The sequence below is a fragment of the Choloepus didactylus genome, chromosome 13, assembly GCF_015220235.1.
Source record: "Choloepus didactylus isolate mChoDid1 chromosome 13, mChoDid1.pri, whole genome shotgun sequence".
NCBI classification, from domain to species: domain Eukaryota; kingdom Metazoa; phylum Chordata; class Mammalia; order Pilosa; family Megalonychidae; genus Choloepus; species Choloepus didactylus.
The window spans coordinates 28,230,378-28,257,988 of NC_051319.1; the positions used below are offsets into that span (position 1 = coordinate 28,230,378).

At 35.1% G+C, this 27,611-nt stretch overlaps 1 protein-coding gene across 1 annotated transcript in view; it reads left to right on the forward strand.

Moving 5' to 3' along the window:
• Nucleotides 1-27,611, forward strand: part of ADGRV1 (adhesion G protein-coupled receptor V1) — a 635,274-nt gene that overhangs the window by 23,069 nt on the left and 584,594 nt on the right. Inside the window, exons 2-9 of the mRNA XM_037801795.1 lie at nt 7,954-8,138; nt 10,103-10,252; nt 13,810-13,905; nt 16,133-16,237; nt 19,353-19,463; nt 21,842-22,407; nt 22,767-23,037; nt 23,423-23,752. Coding sequence (XP_037657723.1) covers nt 7,956-8,138; nt 10,103-10,252; nt 13,810-13,905; nt 16,133-16,237; nt 19,353-19,463; nt 21,842-22,407; nt 22,767-23,037; nt 23,423-23,752 — 1,812 coding nt within the window. The 5' untranslated portion in view covers nt 7,954-7,955. The remainder of the gene's footprint in view (nt 1-7,953; nt 8,139-10,102; nt 10,253-13,809; nt 13,906-16,132; nt 16,238-19,352; nt 19,464-21,841; nt 22,408-22,766; nt 23,038-23,422; nt 23,753-27,611) is intronic.

Here is a 27,611-nt window from a genome sequence, read left to right on the forward strand (position 1 = left end):
ATAATCAGGATAGAAAAATTGGTGAAGATTAAAGAAGAAATTGATGAATTAGAAAACAGGAAAATTGTGAACTAGATAGGTTAAGACTCTAGATAAGTTAAGTCTGTTATATAATAATCTGTGCCAATTGTAAAATTTTTGATTGAATAAATGATTTTCAAAGAAGGTATAAATTGTCAAAAGCTGGAAGAAATTGAAAAATTTAGTTAGATTGATAACTGTGGAAAAAATGAAGAAAGTTGTCATAAGCTATCTTTTATTTGTAGTTGTTTGGATCTGGAAAACCCTAGAGAATCACTTGTAAAATTATTAGAACTAATAACATGATTTTAAAAGCAGTTGTTTAGAAAATAAATATACAAAATAGCTTTTGTTTATACTAACGATAACCTGTTCGACAATGTAATGGAAACTTTTGTTCACAATTGCAACAACAGAAATGACATCAACTGTAAGAATTACTGCCACCACCGCCAAGCCTAGGAATAAACTCTGTAGAAGTACAGAAATGATGTGAAAAAGGACAGACTTTGTTGAGAGACATAAAAGAAAGCTTGAACAAATTGGCATTATATTTCCTCATTGAAAAGACAAAGTTGTATAAGAGCTAATTTCTCCTAAATTACCAACTTAATTCCAGCAAAATTCCAATTGGTTGGGGAGTAGATGCCAAAGAGATTTATAAAATGTTCCTAAAGTTCATCTGGAAGAATAATCATTTGAGGAAATCCAGGAATTTTCAGGCAAAGAGTCAGTGAGGGATAACTAGTATTGACAGATGAGCCTCTGGAGTCTCAGTCAGTAAAGCCATGACATAAGGAAGATGGATGGGGAGAAAGCTTCTCCAGAAGCAATTAGATCCTTGTAATTCTCATTCATCCATTCTATCCTGCATGCATTTTGCCCTGCTGCTGACTGCACATCTGCTCCCCTCCCCACAAATGTGGTGTTATTCTCTGGAAAGGGTGATAACATGGTGCCTTGACTGGGGAGTGTGAGGCATGTTCTGAGGGTGAGGCTCCCTAAAGAAAACAGGAATCAGTGATCATATGATTACTGAATGCTGAGACTTCTAGTCCCTTTCCCCACTTGGTTCCAGAAGTCCGGGTTCTGGACTGGGTTCCAGTAGTCATATCTTTACTGTCTAGAAAGGGAATGGAAGATTCTTCTCTGGGGAACCTGATCAACCCAAGAATAAAGTCCTTTTTAAAGATACTAAAGCTGGGACTTTCTAATAAATGGTTCTCCCATTTTTTGCTCTAAGTTGACTAGCCACATTCTCTCTCATGCTCACAGCTTCCAATTATCATTTTGGTCCCTTATTCTAAATCAAATACGGATATTCAGACCGTATACTCAGAGCATCCAACCATCATTCTGATCATCTGTTTTAAGAAAATTTCCTGGGATTGAGGATATGAGTTTTCAGATTGAAGGGAACTGACCAACTGTTCAGCCAAATGGACAAATAATAAACCCATTCCAAGACATATCTTTGAGAAATTTCAGAACACTGAGGACAAAGAGAAGAACCTTCCAAAGGGGGAAAAAACATGAAGAAACAACAAAACAGGTTACCTACAACTGTTAAGAATCACAATTATTTGAGATGAATGGTTACACTGGATGCTTGTTTAACAAATGGAACAAGGCTTTCAAAATTCTGAAAGATAATTATTCACACCTAAAATTCTATACCCAATGAAATTATTAGTTAAGTGGAAAGGTAGTATCACAATAATTCCTAATATACAAGATGTAAAATATTTATCTCCAAACGTCTTTTCTCAGGAAGTTACTGGAAGATGTAATCTTTTAGTACAAGGGAGTAAGCCAAGCAAACCAAGAAAGAAGAAAACATCAGATCAGCAAACACAAGATCAAATGTGGAAAGAATCCAGGGGAGCCCCAGGATCATGTGAAGGAGGTTCCTAGGATGCCTGTACCCCAAGTGTTGAGCACAGCCAGTCCTGATTGACTTAGATTTGACAGTATGTGTTTTAGGAAAGTGCAAGTTAATATATTTGTGTCTACCCTTCCCCAGAGAATGAATTGATAGGCAGAGGTAAAAATCAGTGGCAACCACTGCTTTTATCCTTGAGCTCTACAAATGATGATAACGTGTAGCTGAGAGGATAAATATGTTCTCAACATGAGTGTCTACATCAAGGTCTGCTACCCTTCTTGGAAAGATGTGCTGATTCCTGTAGTCTTTTTGCAGAAGAAAGCAAAATCTGTCCCAGTAGCAAAAATTTTCCTTTGTAGACATACATCTTAGTATGCACATAAATTACCTCTTAAGAGGTATAGACAAAGTTAACAACTGTGACTGACTACGTTAGGAGAAGCATGTAGCCGGGGAGGGTGGGGTGAGGGAGACTTACTACTCACTGCTTACCTTTTTGTTCCTTTTTAATATTGTGTTATGTGCATATATAAATTTTTGAAAAAATAAGTAAAATATATCCCTTAAAAATTGAAAATAAATAAATTAATTAATGACATTACCCTATAGTCCTGAAAACTATAAAAGACTATCCCTGTTATCTTTTTAATAATATTTATCATTACCTCTATTTGTAATGTTAGATTACTTTGTTTCTTTTGAAAGTTGCAAATTTAAGTTCCATTTTGGTATGAAAGAAGGAAACGGTCAGTTTTTTGTAGTACTCTCCAAATACAAATAACACAGATTAAGAATTCTCAGAGGTTGAATAATTGATGCTATGAATGATGAAACTTCTCTTGTTCTACAGGAGTAATTCTATAGTTTTATAATGCCCCTTCGTAAATGTAGTAGAATTCAAGTAATTCTAAACTTGAAAACCTTGCTCCATTAGGATCATATTTTCCGTATTAATTACCTGGTAGTCACACTGTGGGGAGATGCTTGCTGAGGCATGACAAGGCCACACTGAAACTGAAAGGTCAATACATCCCTTGAGTTTTGCCCTAATAAAGTTCTTCTTTTGAGGTCCTTGTCCCATTGTTCACAGAGGTTGTATAGGGTTATCCTGAAGCTGAAGAAGACAGATTTGACTTTCACACTGAGGAAAGGTTTCTATTTGAAAGATAATTACTGCAGTATCAGCAAAATCAGTTGAATTCTTATTTTATTCTTTACATTGGCATCTACTGGGTCCTGGTTTTCATTTATTTATTTATTCTGTTCCTTATTCTACTCTACTTCTACAGACTTATTGAAGACTGTAATAGAAGACTATACCCATTTACTCAGAATGTACTCTTCTTGTTACATTTCCTTAGGTACTCTGTCAATAAGAGGCAAGATGGGAGGAAGCCACTGCCCTAGAAAAACAAGGTTTAAATTTAAAAGTTATGAGGACACATTGTGGTTAGCAAATATTGTTTATAGATGACATTTAATATGCTTGTGTGCTCGGAATACAAATTTTCAAAAGGGAAGAAAGAGTTAGGTATCCTGGAAAACAGCGATGGAAAAGTATTAGCACCAGGTCAATTTACAAAAGCATGATGTAGGGGCCGCTTGGTGACATTCCGAAGGGCATTAACTTTTTCAGGACACTAAGCCAACGCTATATACTACTTTTATCTACTGTGAAGATATCCTTGGTTTGCCTGGGTGTCCTGAATTTCCCTTCTCATCGTCAGTGTTGAGGTGGAAGGGAAAATACTAGACGACGAGTACAGGAGGTGTGATAATTGCAAGTGATCAGGAAAGAAAGCTAGCATAGTGTCCTTTCACAAGTGCTTAGAGAAGACTAAGACTATTGAATCAGGGTTGGGGGAACCTTGCTCTTGGTATTCCCTAACATGAGTTCACAGTGCTGCAGACTGGAGAATGGTGTATAAATAATGAAGGTGAAAGTGATAGAAAATCCAAACCAAGCTGGCTAAAGCAAAAATTGTGATTTATTGCCATGGTAACTGGAAAGTTCAGGGTTAGACCTGAATTCAGGAACCAAAGCTTGATTATCAGGAGTTGGCTTCTCTCCACCTCTTGGCTCTGTCGGATTCATTTTTGGGCTGTGGGGGAAAATGGCCCCCATCATAATTCCAAATCCAGCAGAAGAGGGAATCTGCATCCCTATGCTTATGCAGAAGTCCCAGAATTGTGACTTATTGGCTTTGATTGGTTTGATCTGAATCCAGTGTCCATTCCTGTGAGTACCTCAGAGTCAAGGACCATGTCTTATGCATCTTTGTATCCACAGTAACTAGCATAAAGTGTTGCAAAATATATAGTAGGCACCCAGTTTACAAATTTTATACTAAACAGTAAATTTCTCTTTTGAAAACAACCAGTTTGCATTATAAGAGCTACCCAATATGTTCCAGATTTTGTCTGAAATTAAATTTTCTACAGAATTATGTGACTTGGTTAGACTGAATATGATTAATAGAATCCAAGAATATGAGATTTTGTGCCTGTGTGCTATTAAGATTCTTTTAAAAGTCATAAAAAAACTACATAGTGTAAATCAGGAATTAAGAAGCCAGAAAGTAACCTAAGTCTCATATTGCCTTAAGAGGGATGATATCTGTTGGTAGGAAGAGTTTTAATTTCCTTTGAATCAAACTGAGTAAGAGTGAGAGGTGAAGAGAATATGGATGATTTTTGGTAAGGAGAGGGTTTGATTACTGGAATTATCATGCCAATACAATAATGCCAAAATTATTTTTTTACCCTTGTGACAACAAGAATTAAACATATTATGATCTTTAAACATAAGATGTTTGTTATAGAGAAGTTTAAAATAAGTGATGGAGCATGTATATTTTGTGTTAAATCTAATAAGAGAAGAAGTGATCTGAAATAGATTTAAGACTTATATGATGTATCAGTTACTAATGCTTAGTCTTCTGAGTTTAATAAAGGAACTTCCAAAGACTAGAGTTTTAGGACAATAAAGGAAAATGTACCTAGTTACTACAAAAAAGAAACTATTCAGCATTTGTGTAATTATGCCTTGTCTTCTAATGGGCACTTCACTTTCAAAGCTTTTTTTCATCTTTTAGCTTCTGTTGATTGCCAACTTTGCTCCAACCACTTTTCTTACAAATGTGAAAAGATGAAAGGCAAGGAGACACAATTATCAATGATGTCACAGAATTTGAGGCATTTCCAGTCATGATTGTTTGTTCGTTTCCCATAATCTTAAAACTCACTGATGTGGACCAATTTAAAATGAATTTACTGATTTAGACACGAGATCCAGGAGCTCTAATTGCTTGGAAGCTACAGAATGCAGCATTTGAGCTCATTGGTCCTGACATTAAAAGATGCTGTTAAATATTTAAAGTAGTTAAGGGAACTGTAGTTTCATTGAAATAAATCAAATGTTCATCAGAATAATAAGGTGCAAACTTTTAGGAGATTTGTAATTATGTATTTTATGGTAGTTTTGGTTGTTGTGCATGGGCTTAAAATATTTGAGCACTTGTCAACATGGAGCAGCAATTATCTGTCATATTATTAAAGATAGAGATGCGTGATTTGTAGGAATAAAATGTAAGAGGCAGTATAGGGTGGTTGTTTTGTAGAGAGACTGCAGGTGGACTCCTGTGTTCAAATCCTGCCTATCCACTTAGTTGGATAACACTGCACATGTTAGCTAACCTGTCTGTGTCTTAGTTTCCTTAAGTGAAAATGAGGTCAATGGAACTGGCACCTTCCTCACAGAGATGTTGTGAGGATTAAAGGCATTAATGTGTATAACGTACCTGGCACAGTGATGTATAAACATTTGCTATTAACAGTACTTTCTGTAAGTCATTACAGTTTTTCTTCAGGATGCATGGAATCTTAAAAGGTAATGCCAAAATATAGAGAGAAACATAGGAGGAAGTCTGTAGAAAGTCCAAGCATACAGCATTAAAGAATTCAGTAATTCACTTCAAGTTACAAGTGTGGCCTTTCATATGTTCACCTTCCTCACACTTTAGGACAGTATTTTTCAAAAACTGTCCAAGGATCCATTGCTTTCAAATCAATAGGGGTGCCTGCTAAATGCAGATTCCTGGACCCAACCCTAGACCCAGTGGATCAGAATTTCTGGGAGTGGGAGTAGGCATTTTAACAAACTCCCTAGCTGATTCTTATGCAAGACAAAATTTGAGAATTTCTGCTCTTGATCATCCATGATTTTTGCCTCTAAAACTGTAATCTCACTTTAGCCTTCTCACCTTTAATGCAAGGTGTCTTCTAATTTCTCTCAATCCAGTGGCCTATCATATCTCCTGTTCATGAACTTTAGATTTTTCTTCCAAATAATAGTAGATCAATGTTAATCTGTTTCTTACACACCCAAGGCCTAGGTTGCTCCCCTCTTATCCCTCTATTCTGCATTGTCTTCATTTCCCTACTTTGGGTTTCCCCCACTATTTGTCATAAGTGAAGTGTGTAAACCTTCTGGCTTTAGAATTCCACAAAAGATCTTCTTGAGTTGCTTTGGTTTAGCTGAGAACTGCACCCAATTTCCTGCCTCACACCTGATTTACTTTTTTCTTTTCCTTTCTCTCATCTTTTTTTTTTTTGTTTTTTTCTTAGAAGTCAGAGAAGAATTTGAAGCTAGTAAAGGAGTAAAATACTTCTTTTCCCAGGTCTTTTAGCCCTCTGGCAGAGCTGCTTGGATAGAAGGCACAGGCGCAGAGTCCTTGTCTTCCAGAATGTCTTTCCCTATTGGTTTGTGGTCCCTTGCCCGAACTCCATCTGAACTCTGCATCGCTGTCTACGCATTGTGCAGTCAGTCAAAAGCATGCGAGACACCACTGACCAATTTCAGATTGCATTGTTTGAATATACTTAACTGAGAAAATTGTGTTTAAATCCGAAGATATATCAGGAACCAGTGCATTTGGTGCTTCCTAAATTTAAAACCATGTTTTGGAAATAAAAGAGAGTTTACCTTATATACGAAAGTTCTGTTACTTCTTGGCCAAGGTAAAGATTTATAGGGAACGTTTTGGCTCATAGAGTACATATGCAACACTCCTCTAAAAAGCATGAACTTATTATGTTCGCGTGACTGACCACATAGAGCCATTGGAATCTTAATGATCCGTGAGACAAATTGTTCACTTTTTTAGAGGTGCATCTACATTACAAAAAAGCAGTACTTTCAAGAGGCCCCTGCACTGTTGTGCTTTTGGAATCACCAAGCACTGAAAGTTTTGACTCACAAAACACACACATCGTAGTAAGAAGAAAACAGTAGAAGTTATGGAACAGAAAGAAATACACATTTTGCCAAATTTGCTTATTTTTAAAGCAACATAGATGTTTTCTTAGAAGTGGTATTAGTATTTAACTAGTAAAATGAAAGAAATTTTACCTCTTGCTTAAAAGGATTAGCGTTTCTTTGCAATAACTAAAAACTTAAAAAAGCTTTGTCAAATGAGGCAAACAAATTTAAGGGAAAAGTAGATACCTACCAAGAAATTATTAATTTATTGCTAAAACTTTACTACAACTATTTTGTATACCAGCTTCAAGAGGTTATCCATATTTGCATGGTCATCAAGTAAATAGATGATAAGTTTCATTAAGATTGTTGATCTCTTTGGTAATTTTCTTCATTTTGTCTGGTATGTTGCAGTTCCATCTGGGGAAAGATTTTATTGAATTTTTATGTTGCTGCTTAGGTTTGTTTTAGGATAAAGTGGTGATCAGTAAATTTTTTAATAAGCTAAATTTAGTGAGTCAGTTTACACTAGATGTAACTATTATCCTAATTTAGAAGCCAAAGAACAAAAACTAGGTTTGAATAGTAGAAGAGAGCCATAATAAGAAATTGTGATTTTTTAAACTTACCTCTGTGATCACACAGTTGAATTAGATTGGTTCATATTTGATGTATTTATGTCTTAGTTGCTTACCATCTAACTCTTGGCTCTGTGTTTATATATGTAGACGACACAAGTTAATGGAAACAGATATGTTTTGTGAACAAAATTTTTTTTTTTCTATAGGGATGCCCTCTGCATCTTTATTAGTAAATCTTCTTTTAGCCTTACTCGTCCCCTTTGTGTTTGGAGAAACAGAAGTAAGGTTTGCTGGACACACAGATTTTGTTGTTAACGAAACAAGTACAACAGTTATTCGTCTTGTCATCGAAAGGATAGGAGAGCCAGCTAATGTCACTGCAATTGTATCGGTAAGAAATGATTGTAGTTTCTATTCTTATTGAAATTGATTTGAAATTTCTTAGTCTTCAACGGCAGGGATTTTTTTTTTTTTAATTATTTGATATTCTAAGTAGTTTCTGTATGATAAATGATTTACAGAAACACTGTCCCATTCATGTATCTTATAGAATGCTCCACTGATAGCTGTGCATTTGACAATAGTATTTAATTTAATAGTATTTTAAAGATTGATCATTTTAATACCTTCATATATTTGTTTTAAACAAGTAAAAATATCAATAATTATGTCTAGTGGAAAGCACATTTTATTTTGGGTAATTTGGATTCTAGTTATCTCTACTCAGTCATTTTTCTATTATAGGGAGGCTTAGAGAAAATACTTGAAATACTTTAAAGTACAAAAGTGACAATAGAAAAAAAAACTTAGTTGTATCAGAGAGCTGTTTTTGTGGGAGAACACTAAGTATATTAACTTAAATAGAAGTTAAATAGAATTTGTTGAACTACTAATCTATGTGTGTGTGTATCTATTTTTAACCAGAAATAATATCATATGAACACTTAGGATATTGCTATATTTGAGGTACAAAGCACTTGTAATTGTTGCTTGTAAAAATAAATTTTTAAGTAATAAGTTAAATGATCACATTATGAAACAGTGAAAAGAGAAAAAGAAGGAAAACTACCAGTGAAACAAATCCAATAAAATTTTGTGTATTGATTTTGTTTTTAATTTAATCTATATATATTATTATATGTGCATATTATTATGTATTAATCAATTTAGTATACAATATGTATATATTTGTTGAATTTTTTGGTTTGGGTGTGCATTGTATTTGATAATCTACTTTTTCATATAACTTTGATTGTATCCTAATAAGTTTTCAGGCTGCTGTATATTTTCACTTTTCTGGTGTGTGCTACTGTCATTTACTAATAATTCTTCAACTGTTTTCCATTGAGATTGCTTTCAATTTAGCTATTATGAATGTTGCTCTGATGGACTACTTACATATATATTGATTTTTGCATGTTTTAGATTTTTAAATGATTTTCATAAGTTGAACTGCTCTGTTTTCTGTTTGTTCCAGTGGCTCTTGATACTTAACGCTTTCTAAAAGAATGTGACATTTTTAATACTAGGATATGAATACAACAACCTTGCCAACTTACTTGTGTTTCTCCAGTATTTAAAGCATGATTTATTTTTATAAATGTGAAAACTAGAAATTAACTAAAATTTACTTATACCTGCCCTGCATTTTTAATTTGTACGAAATCATATTATTTTTCTAGTAGTTAAATTATTTATTTTGAATTCTATGGCAAAAGAAATTTCATTTTGGTTTGCATAAGAAATTGCCCGTTTACAATATCATAATTATTACTCCACTGAGAATCTTATTAACAATGCTTGATTTTACAGAATGGGGTCATAAAAAGTTAGTTTGCAATGAACAAGAAATTTGGAGAGCTAAAAGAATTAGGACTTTATTAGGATTGTTGTGGGAGAATATAAATACAGTTTCAGGTTGAAACTTTTGGAAAGGGCAGTTTGAAATTGATAAGAGTAAAAAATTGATTTTCTTGAAACTTTTTGATAGGCTACTTTACCTCATCTTTGTGAGTTTTAGCTACAATTTGTCTTCTTGTTAGGTTTGCTGAAGTCTACTCCAGGTCAATCAAGAGGCAGAGAAAAAAACTGCACATCATTACTTTTAATGTAATTATTTTTTTCCCTTCTAGAGCATAAAGAAATGCTTTCGGATAGAAGCATTTCTTTTTATATATTTTTTTTGAGTGGGGGGAGAGTGTTTAGGTTTTTATTTTGTGTATCCTATCTAAAAGTGTCAGTGCCACTTGGTGATTCATGTTTCCCAACCTCTCTGTGGATTGCTCCAACTGACATTAGTTTTGTTTGTCCTAACACTGCATTATGTAAGGATTACCTGTATTTTGCATTTGATAGCTGCATGGTGAAGACACGGGTGACTTTTTTGACACATATGCTGCAGCTTTCATACCTTCTGGAGAAACAAATAGGACAGTGTACATAGCAGTATGTGATGATGACTTTCCAGAACCTGATGAAATTTTTATTTTTCACTTAACGTTACAGGTAAGCCTTTCTTCCCTGCTTAACCTTAAACTCTTAAAAATCTGGCCAAACTTAAAAAAATCATTTCTTTAGAGACAAGCCAGTTCAGGGAGCTGGTGGTGATGTTCACAGAAGCCAGAACTGATAAACTCTTTAGCAGTTTCACCTTCTGGCAAGTCCTCTTATAATCTTGTTTGGATTCTGTAGTTGGTTTTGGGATCCATTCCGTTTCTTTGGGAATGCTCAAGAGAACCTTATCTTACCTTTGGCCCTTTTCTCTTTTATCCCTCCATTGCTACTAGATGCCTAAAGAATTACCATGACTTCTGAGTTCAAAGAACAAGGATACAAAAAACAGGCATGAAAATGGGAGGTCCCTATATCTTAGAATAAATTTGGAGTACCCCTAGGAAAAATACATGAATAGCCTAAGTTTTAATTGTCTTTTATGGCCTGATTTGTTAGGTTGAAGCAATGACTGATAACATTGCTCTAGTTAATTTTTCTGAAAGGCACTGAGAATTTTTTAGAATTATAATGTCAATATGATTAAAATTTTCATGAAAATGATACTTGTAACAGTCATGTCTTGCTTTTGTAAATCACTTTTTTTCATATCCCTTTTTGCTGCTGCTGAATATCAATCGAGATGTTGCAGAAAAGTCTCCTGATTTATATATATAAATATTTTATTTATACATTTACACATACACATATTGTTATATATAATATATAACATAATATAAATCTATTTACATATATTTATAACATATATAATATATAATATAAATATATTTATATATTTATAACATATATAAATATTTTTATAATATATAACATAATATATAATATAAATATAATTATATATGTTTATATAATTATATATATTTATAGAGAGAGAACTAAAAATTTGGCTCTATGACTTACAGAATACCTAATTTTTTAAAAATTCAGTATTATTGAGATATATTCACATATCATACAGTCATCCCCAGTATACAATCAATTGTTCATAGTGCCATCATATATTTGTGCATTCATCACCACAATCAATTTTTGAACATTTTCCTTACTCCAAAAAAAAGTGAAAAAGAACACCTAAAGCATTTCATCCTCCCATCCCACCCAATTTTTCTTTTAATTTTTGTCCCCATTTTTCTACTCATCTGTCCATACACTGGATAAAGGAAGTGTGAGCCACAAGGTTTTCACAATCACACAGTCACACCATGTAAGCTACATAGTTATACAATCATTTTCATGAATCATGGGTACTGGGTTGCAGTTCGATGGTTTCAGGTATTTCCTTCTAGCTATTCCAATACAGGAAAACTGAAAATGGATATCTATATAGCACATAAGAATGCCCTTGAGTGACTTCTTGGCTCCATTTGAAATCTCTCAGCCACTGAAACTTTATTTTGTTTCACTTCACTTCCCTCTTTTGGTCAAGATTTTCTCAATCCCACGATACCAAACTCATCCCTGGGAGTCATATCCCACTTTGCCAGGGAGATGTACACCCCTGGGAGTCATGTCCCATATCAGGGGGAGGGCAGTGAGTTCACTTGGTGAGTGGGCTTAGAGAGAGAGAGAGAGGGGCCACATCTGAGCAGCAAAGAGGTTCTCTGGGGGTGACTCTTAGGCACAATTATAAGTAGGTTTAGCCTCTCCTTTGCAGTAACAAACCTCATAAGGACAAGCCCCAAGATTGAGGGCTTGGCCTACTAAATTTGTAGTCCTCAATGTTTGTGAGAATATCAGTAATAACCCAGGTGGGGAACTCCAACATTTCTGCATTTTCCCCCAGTTCCTCAGGGGGCTCTGCAAATATATATATGTATTTGCATATATATATAATATATAACATATTACATATAATATAAATTTATGTATATATTTATATAGAGAGAACTAAGTAAATCTTTAATTTGGCTCTATGACTTATAGAATAATTAATTCTTTTTTTATCTTCATTTTATTGAGATATATTCACATACCACGCAGTCATACAAAACAAATCTTACATTCGATTACATAGTTGTACATTCATCACCTAAATCAATCCCTGACACCTTCATTAGCACACACACAAAAATAACAAGAATAATAATTAAAGTGAAAAAGAGCAATTGAAGTAAAAAAGAACACTGGGTACCTTTGTCTGTTTGTTTGTTTGTTTCCTTCCCCTATTTTTCTTTTTTTTTTTTTTTTTTTTTTTTTTTTTAAATCATCATTTTATTGAGATATATTCACATACCACGCAGTCATACAAAACAAATTGTACTTTCGATTGTTTACAGTACCATTACATAGTTGTACATTCATCACCTAAATCAATCCCTGACACCTTCATTAGCACACACACAAAAATAACAAGAATAATAATTAAAGTGAAAAAGAGCAATTGAAGTAAAAAAGAACACTGGGTACCTTTGTCTGTTTGTTTGTTTGTTTCCTTCCCCTATTTTTCTACTCCTCCATCCGTAAACTAGACAAAGTGGAGTGTGGTCCTTATGGCTTTCCCAATCCCACTGTCACCCCTCATAAGCTACATTTTTTTTTTTTTTTAATCATCATTTTATTGAGATATATTCACATACCACGCAGTCATACAAAACAAATTGTACTTTCGATTGTTTACAGTACCATTACATAGTTGTACATTCATCACCTAAATCAATCCCTGACACCTTCATTAGCACACACACAAAAATAACAAGAATAATAATTAGAGTGAAAAAGAGCAATTGAAGTAAAAAAGAACACTGGGTACCTTTGTCTGTTTGTTTGCTTCCCCTACTTTTCTACACATCCATCCATAAACTAGACAAAGTGGAGTTTGGTCCTTATGGCATTCCCAATCCCACTGTCACCCCTCATAAGCTACATTTTTATACAACTGTCTTCGAGATTCATGGGTTCTGGGTTGTAGTTTAATAGTTTCAGGTATCCACCACCAGCTACCCCAATTCTTTAGAACCTAAAAAAGGTTGTCTAAAGTGTGCGTAAGAGTGCCCACCAGAGTGATCTCTCGGCTCGTTTTGGAATCTCTCTGCCACTGAAGCTTATTTCATTTCCTTTCACATCCCCCTTTTGGTCAAGAAGATGTTCTCCGTCCCACGATGCCAGGTCTACATTCCTCCCTGGGAGACATAGAATAATTAATTCTTGAGTTTCAGTACCTTCTATTGTGTAAGAAAATAATCTCGCTTGAGCAGAATTTCAAGCTAAGTACCTTATTCCCTGTTATAATATTAGTAGTGACATTTAGTAATTATAATATAATTACAATGATCTTAGAATATACTAACCAGCAGTTACTTATAATATAGTTGTGTTTTAGTATCCTTAATAGTCAGTGATTTCTGGTTTTCAAAACTATTTTGAAGAATTCATGTTTGGGGCTTCCTTACCATGTTGAGTCAGTCAGAATATGTTTTCTTAATTTATATATTAAAATTAGAGGTATACTTGTATTTTTATTTATATTCTGAATAGTTACTTGAAGACAGAAATTCTATTAAATGATTATGTTTTCCTGTTATTTTGGTAATTTTTTTTTCCTTTGATTTTAGAAACCTTCAGCAAATGTGAAGCTTGGATGGCCAAGGACTGTTTCTGTGACAATATTATCAAATGACAATGCCTTTGGAATTATTTCATTTAGTATGGTATGGCTATAATTTGATTAATCTGGTGGTTGCTAGATAATAGTTTACTGAATTTTTTTATTATTTTACATGTCAGCTAGTATCATCCTGTCTTTTGATATCTAAATAAAATTTGCTTTTACTCCCTCCCTATTCCACATCCAGTAGAATATCTAATTTTTCTACCTAAGATTTCTGCAAATTGAGGAGGCATATATGTTGTCAAGGTCATGTCTTTCCTAATTCCTCTTTCTGATGATCATTTTACCTGACTCATTTGTTCCCTCTTGTTTGTTCTCTAACTCAGACAGATAGCACAGTGCCTTTTGCTTGATTTCCCCAAACACCACTTAAACAGACCATGTTTGTGTGTCAGAAACTTCTGAAAATTTGGAGTGACTTTTTGGAAGACCAGAAATCATACTGAAGGAAAACTGAAAAAACACAGTAAATGTAAAACAAAAACAGACATTACAGCTCTGAAAAATTCTGTAGTCAGTTCCAATGCTGGGATTTTTCTCATTAGCTAATATTTTTTGAAGGTTAATGCTCCATCTTATTCCCCTCACTTTTGCTCATCATTTCATTCTCTCTCTTATCACAAAATTCCTGTGCTGCTGGCCAATCCCACCTATGTTCAGAGTGTTTTATCTTTTGAAACAAACACAAAAGACAGGTCTCTCCTTGAAAGAAATTGTTTCCAGCTCTTAAAATTTAAAAAAAAGAAAATCTCCAATACAAGTGGATATGGTTAAGTTTTAGATTATAATAACTTTCCTGATATGGAGGAATCATGTTATTGTCATTAGTAAGGTAGCTTTTTATTTATTTCCCAATTTAGATCACCATTTGTATTTGTATGTCATTTTCTTAGTACCTTAAATTACCTTTGTAGCAAAGTGGGCTAGAGATAAATGCTATCTTTGTAGTTGCACTATCTTAAAAAGGGTTTTTGGGCAACCTCAATTCAGTAGACATTTTGTAATCTCCATTATTTCTCCACTTATAAAATTAATTAATCATTTTTCTTTGAGCAATAGGGCATTATTAATTAATTATGAAGCTGGATCCCTTAATTGCTTACTATTTTAAACATAGCTACTCTGCTTTTTGATGCAAGCTCACATTCAGGACTTGGTAATTTGAAAGGGAACTAGAGTGATTTTTTCCACACCACCTTCTCTCCAAACCTATCACCCCCATCCTCATATTAACTTTTCAAATTTTTTTTTTTTTTTTTTTTTTTTTTTTTTTTGACATTACACACCTTAGCCCCTGGCATTGGGCCCAGGTCCCTGACGTGGTGAGGTCTTATTGCCACCAGGCAACCCCTGACTGGACTCCAGGTCCTAAAGCTTAAAATTACACCAAGTATCTATTGAACACAGTAGGTGCTCAATAGACTGACTTTCGTTCCCAACCTTCAGGATGATTATATTGACATTGATGATGATGTTGATGATGATGATGATGATGATGATGACAATGAAAATAACAATAGTAGCAGGCAACATTTATTGAGCACTTGCTATGTGACTGGTACTTGGATAAGCACTTGACATGAATTATCTCACTGAAACCTCATCACAACCCTTGGAGATAGGCATTGTTATATTTGTTTACGGAGGGGGATTCTGAGACTTAGTGTCACCCTGAGAGACAGTCTGCTGGATTAGTAATTGTGCACCTGGCTGCTTCCCTGCTCCTCCTCTTCTGCCCTGTGTTGTGCCAGCCAAGATGGCGTTGTAACATTTGAAGTCCTGACTCTTATTCCCCCATAGTGATAATGATCTTAAAAAGCCGTTAGAGTTGCCTGCTCTTCAATGGGAAATCTGATGAGGAGGGAAGAGCTGATGGACGCTGGGCCGAGTGGTGGTCCCAGTGAGCCACCCTGGTCTGGTGGCTTCACTCATGACCTCCTGGGCCCCTATGACCTTTGAGTTTGCCATGTTTGGACTAAGTAACCTTTAAGATTCCTTAGTGGATCTGTTAGACAAGACAGGACAAGCACAGGGCAAGCACTTACATCTCCTGCCTGACTAGTTTTATGTTCTTTTACAGCATTATTTTTAACTTTTTAAGTGTGTTCGTTAGCTACGGTCAATTAATGCTAAGAAATACTGCATTCTTCAAGTACAATGGGGATTGATTTTTCTGTGGAAAGGTAGTACTTCTAAGGCAATAGATTATTCCTCCGCTACCTCTGATTGATTAGCACCTGCTTGTCTGTCATTGCTCTTTCCAATAGCCTTCTTCAGTCACGGCGAGTGAGCCCAGTGGCAGAAATGAGTCTGTGCCTCTTACTCTGATTAGGGAAAAAGGAACCTACGGAACAGTCACTGTGACTTTTGAGGTAAGTTTACTCTGAAATCATTGTAAATGGCAACACTTTAGAGGTTGTACTGGGTGGCTAGAGTTTTATAAATCAAGGTGGTTGTATAATATGACATTTAATAAAAATAAAATAAACATACTTTTATTATCTGATAAATTTAATGGTTAACCTTGCTGCCTGAATAAACTATGCTCACATGAAACACAATTTCAGATTGATGGTGATAAATCACATAACAGAATATTAAAAATGTTAATTCTTTAAAATTCTTAGGGCCTTTATGATAAATCTTTTCAAGGATGTAAGTCTTGAAAGTGCCTGTGGATCAATTAGGCTTATATAAAATTAATATGTAATCTTCAAAAATATCTCCCTTTGTAAAATACACATAATGAGTGGTGTTGACAGTGGTCACACTGTGATGAAGGTTCATAGATTTTGCAGGATGTGGCATGAATGACATGGCTGGGGATGAGGCTCATTTCTTAGGGGTGCTAACTGTAATCATTCCATTTTATTGCTTACTGAACCCACCGCTGTTCTATGAGATATACATTTAAATCTTAAATTAAATTTTGTGTTTTGTAAGATCCAGAACACGATCATGTACTATTTTCAAATAGCATTAGAAAATTCTGATCATGGTTTATATCTTAATTATTAATTATAATATCAATAAAATGGATACTCAGATTTATTTAGCATACTTCTGTGGAAGTACAGAATTTTATCTATGCTCATGGGTATCTATATTATATATGGTGATTATGATAATTATATAAGGAAATAAAATAGCGTAAGGCAATAATAAACGAAAAACATAGGAAGCACCAAATAAACATGCAGTAGGCTTGCAAGTTCTACACAGGAATCCTCAAGCAGTATTTCATGTACTTACAGATAAGCTATAAATAATAAATTTTTGAATGTATTTCTGATAAAAAGTATGGCAAGAATTGAGAAAAAAGAAATTGGCTTTAGAAAGAAGAATCCAGGTTACAGTGTATTCAACTTCTCAATGGATGTTTGAGTTATTTTATTGGGTCTTTAGCTTGTTGTTTTGTTTAAATAATTACAGCTGGCCTTTTTGGGACACTTGTTATTTCCATACACTGTTATAAGTGTTTTACACTGACTATCTCTGCATACAAATAGCAACTCTCCCCAGCACTCAGTCTCCCTCAAGTCTTTCTGAATTTTTCTCTATTGTACTTATCATCATTTGACACATACACATTTATTTGGTTATCAGTTTTTTTCCTTCCATTAAATGAATGTAGGTCCATGTGGATAGGCTGTATCCTTAGCACCTAGAAGAGATCAGGTACAGAGTACTTACAAAATCATTTTCAACATGAATGCTTCCATTAAATTTTCATATCAAGACCATGAAGTGGATATAATTATGCTTATTTTAAATATGAGGAAAATGCTGCACAGAGTTGTTAAATAACCTGCCAAGGTCACACAATCAATGGTGGAGCTGATGTTTGATATGATTGATTATCTAAGGGAATTTACTACTCTTGAATACCCTTTGTTCTGATTTGCTAATGCTGTCATTATGCAAAATATCAGAGATTGATAGGCTTTTATAAAGGGGGATTATTTGGTTACAAATTTACAGTCCTGAGGCCATAAAGTGTCGAAACTAAGGCATCAGCGAGAAGGTACCTTCACTGAAGAATGGCCAATGGCGTCTGGAACACCTCTGTCAGCTGGGAAGGCACGTAACTGGTGTCTGCTGCTTCTTTGCTGCCGGGTTCTGGTTTCAAAATGGCATTCTCCAAAATGTCTCAGGGTTTGTCTCTCTTAGCTTCTCCAGAGCAAACTCTGGGCTAGCATCTCTTAGCTAAGCATCTCCAAATGTCCTTCTGTCTACTTCTCCAAGCATCTCTAGGCATCAGCAAGCATCTGGGTCTGGGATAGCTCATTTTAAAGGACTCCGGAAAACTAACCAAGACCCACCCTGAATGGGCGGGGTGAAATCTCCACGGAAACATTCAATTGAGAGGTCACACCCTAATCAACGGACTAATAAATCTGCCCCCACAAGATTGCATTAAAGAATAGGGCTCTTTGGGTGACATAATATATTCAAACCAGCACACCCTAATTCACAAGAAGAAATCTGTGTAGAGTTTTTTTCTCAGGTTGAGAAAAATTAGAGAGCTCTTAGAAACCACATGGTTTAATGTAATTGTTAAGATTATAATTACATTCTTGGCCCTGACTGTTAATTAGAAGGGCAGAATTACATACAGGTAGTATAATTTATCTTCCAAAATATCTTTAAATAAGCTTCAGATTTTTGTCAGCTGGTATATTTTTTTTGTTGTGGTGACATATAACACAAAATTTCCCATTTTGACTATTTTTAAGTGTATACTTCAGTAGTTTTTTTACATTCACAATGTTGTGCTACCATTACTAACCATCCATTACCAAGACTTTTTCATGACCCCAAACAGAACCCCTATATCTGTTAAGCAATACCTTCCCATTCCTCACACCCCCGATCCCTGATAACCTCTAATCTATTTTCTGTTTCTATTACTTTAGATATTTTATATAAGTGGAATCATATAAGATTTGTCCTTTTGTGTCTGGCTTATTTCCTTCAATATAATGCTTTCAAGGTTCATCCATGTTGTAGCATGTATCAGAACTTCATTCCTTTTTATAGCTGACTAACATTCCATTCTATGTATATACTACATTTTGTTTATCTATCCGTCTGTTGACAGACACTTAGGTTGCTTCTATCTTTGGCTATTGTGAAGAATACTACTATGAACATTGGTGTGCAAATACCTGTACAAATCCCTGCTATCAATTCTTTTGGGTATACACCTAGAAGTGCAATTGCCAGTCATATGGTAGTTCTATGTCTAACTTTTTGAGGAACTGCCAAACTGTTTCCCACAGTGGCCGAACCATTTTACACTTCCATCAACAATGTACGAGGGTTCCAATCTTTCTGCACCATTGCCAACACTTATCATTTTTTCATTTTTCTGTTAATAGCCACCCTAGTAGGTGTCAAGTGATATCTCATTGTGGTTCTGATTTGCATTTCCCTGCATCAGCTGATATTTTGTATTTATTGAAGGCACTGTATGTTTCTTTGCAGGTAGAGGGCCCAAATCCACCTGAAGAAGATTTGAGTCCAGTGAAAGGAAACATCACCTTTCCACCTGGCAGAGGAACACTAGTTTATAACTTGACAGTGCTCGACGATGTGGTGGGTGATGTTAAATACTTGAATGGAACAAGAACTCTCCTCTCTATAACAAATATGTTAGAGAACATGTCAAGTATTAAACTGTTTTCAGTATTTGAAATTATTCAAGAACACAGTCCTATATAAAGTTAGTGTATCATGGCTAATCATACTTTAGATATAAATGGCTGTATATTTTGGAATATATCTTGTTAATACTTACTGTTCTAGTTTGCTGATGCTGCCAGAATGCAAAACACCAGAGATGGATTGGCTTTTATAAAAGGGGGTTTATTTGGTTACACAGTAACAGTCTTAAGGCCATAAAGTGTCCAAGGTAACCCATCGGCAATTGGGTACCTTAATTGGAGGATGGCCAATGGTGTCTGGAAAACGTTTGTTAGCTGGGAAGGCACGTGGCTGGCGTCTGCTCCAAAGTTCTGGTTTCAAAATGGCTTTCTCCCAGGACATTCCTCTCTAGGCTGCAGTTCCTCAAAAATGTCACTCTCAGTTGCTCTTGTGGTATTTGTCCTCTCTTAGCTTCTCCGGGGCATGAGTCTGCTTTCAACGGCCATCTTCAAACTGTCTCTTATCTGCAGCTACTCTCTCAGCTTCTATGCATTCTTCAAAGTACCCCCTTGGCTGTAGCAAGCCTGCTCCTTCTGTCTGAGCTTATATAGTGCTCCAGTTAACTAATCAAGGCCCATACTGAATGGGCGGGCCAACACCTCCATGGAAATTATCCGGTCAGAGTTATCACCCACAGTTGGGTGGGGCGTATTTCCATGCAAACAACCTAATCCAGAGTTCCAACTCAATCCCCACTAATATGTCTGCCCCCACAAGATTGCATCAAAGAACATGGCTTTTTCTGGGGGACATAATACATAGAAACTGGTATATATTACCTTACCTTACTTAATTCACATAAATTGTTCATCTAAAAACTGTTGAAGTTGAATATATCTGGCAGCCATACATGTAATATAAAAATGTAAGCATTGTGTAAACCCTGATGATTGAATTTTATTAATGATTTTCCATTTTGATTAGGCTTAGTAACACTTATCTATCATAAATATTTTACTTTAAAGCAAAGAATCCTACTGCAATTTATGTTCTTCTGCTTTGATATTTTAAGTGTTCACATTCATAAGGTTTTGATTATTTTCACACTGAAGCTACCAAGGATTGAGATATAGTTAGCTTAAAAGCTAAGGAAAGAATGCATTTGAACAATTATGTGCTAGGATGTCCCCAATGAGCTAACCAAGAGAAAATATGACTTTGTATAAAAGAATCTAAGTATTGCCAAAAAAGAAAATGGAAAATAGCTGGGAATTGATGACCTTTTCCCTCATCCTCCTTCAAAAATCCTAAAATTGGATCACAACAACCACCCCCCCCCAAAAAAAAAAAAATCTTTAGAAGACATTTTAGGAAAGATTACTTAACTTGAGAAATTGAAATATAGGTAGTATTGAAAACTCTTGTTCATCTGATTCTAGAAGCCAGTAAAAATGTTTTTCTTTAAGAACCCAAATGATTGATTTGGGTTCCAGTTTTGGGGTGGTAGTGGTGATTAACTACATATTTTAATTGCTGATTTAAAAGGTTATCAATGAAATTATAAAATTTTATTTTTGAGATAAATAGCTTTACTTTTATGTTGCTATTAATGGAGGCAAAGAGACTTGTGTGTGTGTATATATATATGTATGTATGTATATGGTTAGCATGGTTTATAAAATAGAATTTATAATGAAGAAAAGACTCAGACAGCACAATGGATTTCCATGCAGTTACACAAGAAAAAGATTCATTTTAGCAGTATCAACAGTCTGACTGCTTGTGCTCTTATAGCTTATTCTCCAGCGAGGGGCTTGGTATTTATTTTGGAAATCATCTGACAGGTGTTAAATTGTTTGACTCTTGAATTAAAAATCAGAGAGAAAGAAGACTAATTCATATGGTGGAAAATGAATTAACAATTTTTGTGTGATATTTGTTGTACTTTTCCAGATTCTTACATATTGTTCACTCTTGTGTGCTGCTTCTGATCCTACCAACCTGATAAAATGGATAAGAATTTATGTTAATTTTTACTATGTAATCTTTAGACTTATCCAAAGACAAATCAAGGTTGGAAGGCATCATTACTTATTCCTCACTACCAATTCATGTAATTGCTTTATTAACTTTTCCTTCCTTATTTAAAGTACATAATTTACCTTTGAAAAATGTTTTAGTAAATAGAGACTAAGCAATCCTCTCTGACTCCATCAGTTGAAGATGTTTTTATTTTATGGAATTGTATTGAAACATAATGCCTTTTGCATTTTTTGTTTCTTTGCAGGTGTTTTGTGCAATTGATGTCATTGTTTATATTTCTTTGACAGATTCCAGAAAATGATGAAATGTTTTTGATTCATCTGAAAAGTGTAGAAGGAGGTGCTGAGATCAACACTTCTAGGAGTTCAATTGAGATCATCATTAAGAAAAATGATAGCCCCGTAAGATTCATTCAGAGTGTTTATTTGGTAGCCGAAGAAGACCACATACTCAATATTGCAGTGATTCGTGGAAAGGATGACAATGAAAATCTGATTGGATCTGATGAATGTGAAGTATCAATCAGTTATGCTATCATTACTGGGAATTCAACAGCACATGCCCAGCCAAATTTGGATTTCATTGGTCTTCAGCCAAACACAACTATTGTTTTTCCACCTTTTAGTCATGAATCACACTTGAAGTTTCAAATTGTTGATGATGACTTACCTGAGATTGCTGAATCCTTTCACATTGTGTTACTAAAGGATACCTTACGGGGAGATGCTGTGCTATTAGGCCCTTCTATTTTACAAGTCACCATCAAGGCAAATGACAAACCGTATGGGGTCCTCTCATTCAACAGTATTTTGTTCGAGAAGACAGTTATAATTGATGAAGATTCAGTCTCAAGGTATGGTTTATTTTAAACTGTTGCTGCAATTATTTTAGTATGCTATTCCAAGATTTAATTTTTGTTGTGTTGGACACAATGGACGGTTAGGGTGTATGTCATTTCCTTTACTATGACTTCATTGTTTTCTTTCTTACTGTGGGTGTGATTAAATATACAGATGAACTCATATTATGACAGTTCTCTAGGACACATCCATGTATCTACTTCATAAAGAATAATAAAAACAATTACTCTTTATGATATGAATTCTGCTTTTACCAGTGTTTGATGTCCAACTTGACATTAGGAAATCCTGTCCAGGGGAAGTAGATTGTATTATGAGACTGTATATATGTATATATATTTTTAAATTCTAGATTTGAAGAAATCACAGTGGTTAGAAATGGTGGCACCCATGGGAATGTTTCTGTGAACTGGGTGTTGACAAGGAGCAGCAGTGATCCGTCTCCGGTAACAGCAGATATCAGACCAAGTTCTGGAGTTCTCCATTTTGCACGAGGGCAGATGGTGGCATCAATTCCTCTCACTGTTGTTGATGATGATCTTCCAGAAGAGGCAGAAGCTTATCTACTTCAAATTCTGCCTCATACAATACATGGAGGTGCAGAAGTGAGCGAACCAGCAGAGGTAGATCTCTTGTTATTCATCTCTTTCGAATATTTATGTGCCAAAAAAGGGCCAGAGAATCTGGTCATACACATCAAATTTATGTTTAGCTTTATGTGACAGGAAGAACACTGGCTTTGGAAGTGATGGTTGCTTCCCTTGTTCAAGGTTGTCCTTGTGCAAAAAAATATTTTATTCTTAAGAAAACCCACAAACTGTAATTTAGTAGAGTTCAAATCTTTTTTTTGATTCATCTTTTACTCTATTACTATAAGAAGTGATCATTTTTAGATATGATATGTAAATGAGATAATGTTGAAAATTACAGTATTCTAGTAAATTAAAGAGTTTGGTAATCTCAGATTTGAGAATTCCATGTTCTAACATTTTGTTCCTCTATCTACAGCTTTTGTTCTATATTCAGGATAGTGATGATGTTTATGGCCTAATAACATTTTTTCCTATGGAAAATCAGAAGATTGAAAGCAGACCAAGTGAGCGACTTTTATCCTTGAGCTTTTCAAGACTAGGAGGAACTAAAGGAGATGTGAGGATGCTTTATTCTGCACTTTATATTCCTGCTGGAGCTGTGGACCCCTTGCAAGCAAAAGATGGCATCTTAAATATATCCAGGAGAAATAGCCTCATTTTTCCAGAACAAAAAACTCAACTGACTACAAAAATTCTGATAAGAAATGATGCATTCCTTCAAAATGGGGCCCACTTCCTAGTACAGGTACTTTAATGATTAAAATAATCTCAATTTTGTTTAAACTGTAAGGGTACTCATACATTTTTGTGAGAAAGGCAACCTTTATTATGCCCTTGTTATTTTTGCCCTCATTTATATTTTGAATTCTACTATGAGTTCCTAAAGGTAATTTAGGTAGTCCAAAGATACCACACAGAGGCTATGCTGTTCCTAAGGTACATCAGGATGAATGAGACAAGGGTTCTATGTTTAAAAGGTTAATATTTTAATCAGGTGATAATAAAGAGTACAACAAATATGATAATACAAGTCAGAATGTAATGAATGCAATAATGAATTAACTAACAAACCATTATAGGGGAAGTCTGGGAGAGAGACTTCCCAGACTTCACAGAGGAAAACTGTGCAGATACTTTTAAATAATATATCCAAACAGGGATTTTTTTTTTTTTTTTTTTGTCTCTTAATTGTAGATAGAATCTCTGGACTTTCAACTATTTAAGATGAAGAAATAAGTGTTCTATAACGTAACTTTCCACCTTGTTTCCTTTTATTTCTTAACTTCTATTAACCCAAATATTATTTTTCTTGTGAAAGATTAAAATATTTGTATTCAGTTTTGAGACTGTGGTTATACTGTCTATGAATTTGGTATTGGTTGATTCTCACAATTAGAAAGTAAATAAAGGATGCTTATCAAATTTTGCTTATATAATTAAATTTAATGCAGTATCGGGTAGTTTGAATGGATCAATAAAAACCTATAATTTTATGCCACTGTATCTTTTGCCAGTCAAAGTATATATTGAGTGGAATCTCATATTCCGTCACCTGCTTTGAATCATGCTGAATTTATATGTTGCATATTCTTTCCAAGACTTTATCTTATGGTTTACTATTATTGCTTGTTCTGGAGTTTCTAATTCCTTCATTTCTGTCCCAGCTGTCTTATCTTATATGTTGAATGTTGAGTTTTGCTGTATTAACTGCTTTTTACACTTGCTTCGCGCCTGCTTTTGGGACCCTTTTTACTGAACTCCTGGATTTTCTTTATCTCTTGCCTTCCCCTTCTAGGATTATGTTTTAGTTTTGCTCTAGGAAAGGTACAACTTTTCACATCTCTGAATGGTTTAAAATTTATTTATTTCATACTCACCTGGATAGTTTGGCTTTGGAAGAGATTTCTAGATTACTATAATTTTTTCCCTCAGAACTTGGAAGTTATGGAAATGGATACTAATTTCACCAGTTCCTGATTAGGTAGCATCCAGAGTTGCCGATGAGGCATATGAGGGTAAAGAAATTATTTGCCTTTGTATTTGCCTTTGCTTTTTAATATCTTCTGAAAACTTTTATTAATTTTTAAATATCCTGAAGGCTTTTTATATCTTCTTCTTATTGTTCTAAATTTCATAGGGCTGTGTCTGACCACGAGGGTGCTGGAGAGAGACCCTGTTATGGGGATGTATAATTTGTCAGTATCTAGGGGACATCTTTTTTTAATTTGCCTATCCACAGGGAGGCCTTTTGCCAGTTCCCCCAAAGGCTTTGTCACCAGTGAAGAGAGCCTCTTCTTCATCTTTATTATTACATTTTAATGTGTCTCCTCCTATTGGGGAAACTTTTACATTATCCATGCTTTTGTCCTCCTGAGAGTGGACCCCTGAGTTTCTGTTCTTGGGATGATGGGTGTACAGAACATGACTTTATTCACAATTGAATAAATTGTGTGGTTTATCAATTGCTCCTATGAGATGACTGACCAGGTTGCCATGGTTCTGGATCTGTGAAATGGAATCGAGCAGGTGGTCAAGACTATGACCCTGGCCCTGTTGAGCAAGAGCAAAAAGTTAAAACAAGTAGAGTGCTGCCACCAGAACTTGTCTAGTTATGTTTAGAAATTTAAACCAGGTTTTATTTAAGCTTAGCCTTACACCAAAGCATGTCATAACTTGATTGCTTTTTAAAGTTGATTCTGTTATTGTGAAAATGGATATTGTTTTACCAGTTTCTGATTAGGTAGCATTTCCCAACTGGGAAGTCAGCAAGAGTCTAGGAGATAATTTGTTGAATGGAGTTTCAGAATATAATGACAGTTTTCTGCTTTGCTTTGTTTTGTTTGGGGTTGGGAGGAAGGTCAACACTCTGTGATCTTCTCTGCTGTTTCGAGCCGTCTTATTAATATAAGTCTCAGATTCTTTGTCTCTTTTATTTAATTCTTCCTTCTGTCTATCTCCAGTCTAGCATAGTCTACAACATATATGAGAACCAAATTTTATTAAACTGAGAGAAATAAGGCAAAACTTGTACACAGTTGCTTCTGCTTTCACAGAGGCCTGGGCATCTTGTTATCCCTGTGGTAGTTGCAGTGTTGTGGTGTGAGTTTGAGAATTGATGTTGCAGAAATGTTTTTTTTTTTAATATTCATTTTATTGAGATATATTCACATACCACACAGTCATACAAAGCAAATCGTACATTCGATTGTTCACAGTACCATTACATAGTTGTACATTCATCACCAAAATCAATCCCCGACACCCTCATTACCATACACACAAAAATAACCAGAATAATAATTAAAGTGAAAAAGAGCAACTAAAGTAAAAAAGAACACTGGGCGCCCTTGTCTGTTTGTTTGTTTTTTGTTTCCTTCCCCCACCTTTCCACTCATCCATCCACAAACTAGACAAAGGGGAGTGTGATCCCCATGGCCCCCCCAATCCCACTGTCCCCTCTCATAAGCCACATTTTTATACAATTGTCTTCAAGATTCATGGGTTCTAGGTTGTAGTTTGATAGTTTCAGGTATCTACCACCAGCTCCCTCAATTCATTAGAACCTAAAAAGGGTTGTCTATATTGTGCATAAGAGTGCCCACCAGAGTGACCTCTTGGCTCCTTTTGGAATCTCTCTGCCACTGAAGCTTATTTCATTTCCTTTCACATTCCCCTTTTGGTCAAGAAGATGTTCTCCATCCCACGATGCCAGGTCTACATTCCTCCCCGGGAGTCATATTCCACGTTGCCAGGGAGATTCACTCCCTTGGGTGTCTGATCCCACGTAGGGGGGAGGGCAGTGATTTCATCTTTCAAGTTGGCTTAGCTAGAGAGAGAGGACCACATCTGAGGAACAGAGAGGCATTCGGGAGGAGGCTCTTAGGCACAATTATAAGGAGACCTAGCCTCTTCTTTGCAGCAACAGTCTTCCCAAGGGCAAATCCCGTGGTAGAGGGCTCAATCCATCAAACCACCAGTCCCCTATGTCTGTGGGCATGTTAGGCCAATACCCCTGCATTCTCCACCAGCTCCTCAAGGGGGCTCTGCATATTTTTTTCCTTTTTTTTTTTTTTAACTTTTTTTTTCTAAATCAACTATGACAGCTAAAAAAATAAAAAAAATAAATAAAAAAACATACAATAAAAGAACAAGAAATGTTGTTTTGAGCTTTAGAGAACTACTTTTCTGTTTCCATTCTAGTTTTCTGAGTTCTTTTCTCTTGTTGCCTCAATACCAGTTTGTGCTGTGGTTAGAGACCCCTATGTCTATGCTAATATCAGTAGTAGTCTCTATGTTAACTTTTAGCCTTTTGAAAACACCCAATATCTCTATGAGTGTATCTGCAGAGGATCTCTCTTTAAACACATCCTTATTAAGAAACTTCTGTGGGTCAGGTATTATCCCAGCCACATCACTAACAGCTTCCTATAGAAGCATGACACAATTTGTTTTTGATGATGCTTGAAAACCAAGAAAAAACTCAAAACATGTAATAGCTGAATTTATGTGTTCAAAGCTGTGTTAGACAGCTATTCTTTTCCACTACTTCCAGACCCATTTCTTTTTACATCTCTGTATTCAGATAAAAAACAAAAGTCTTGCAG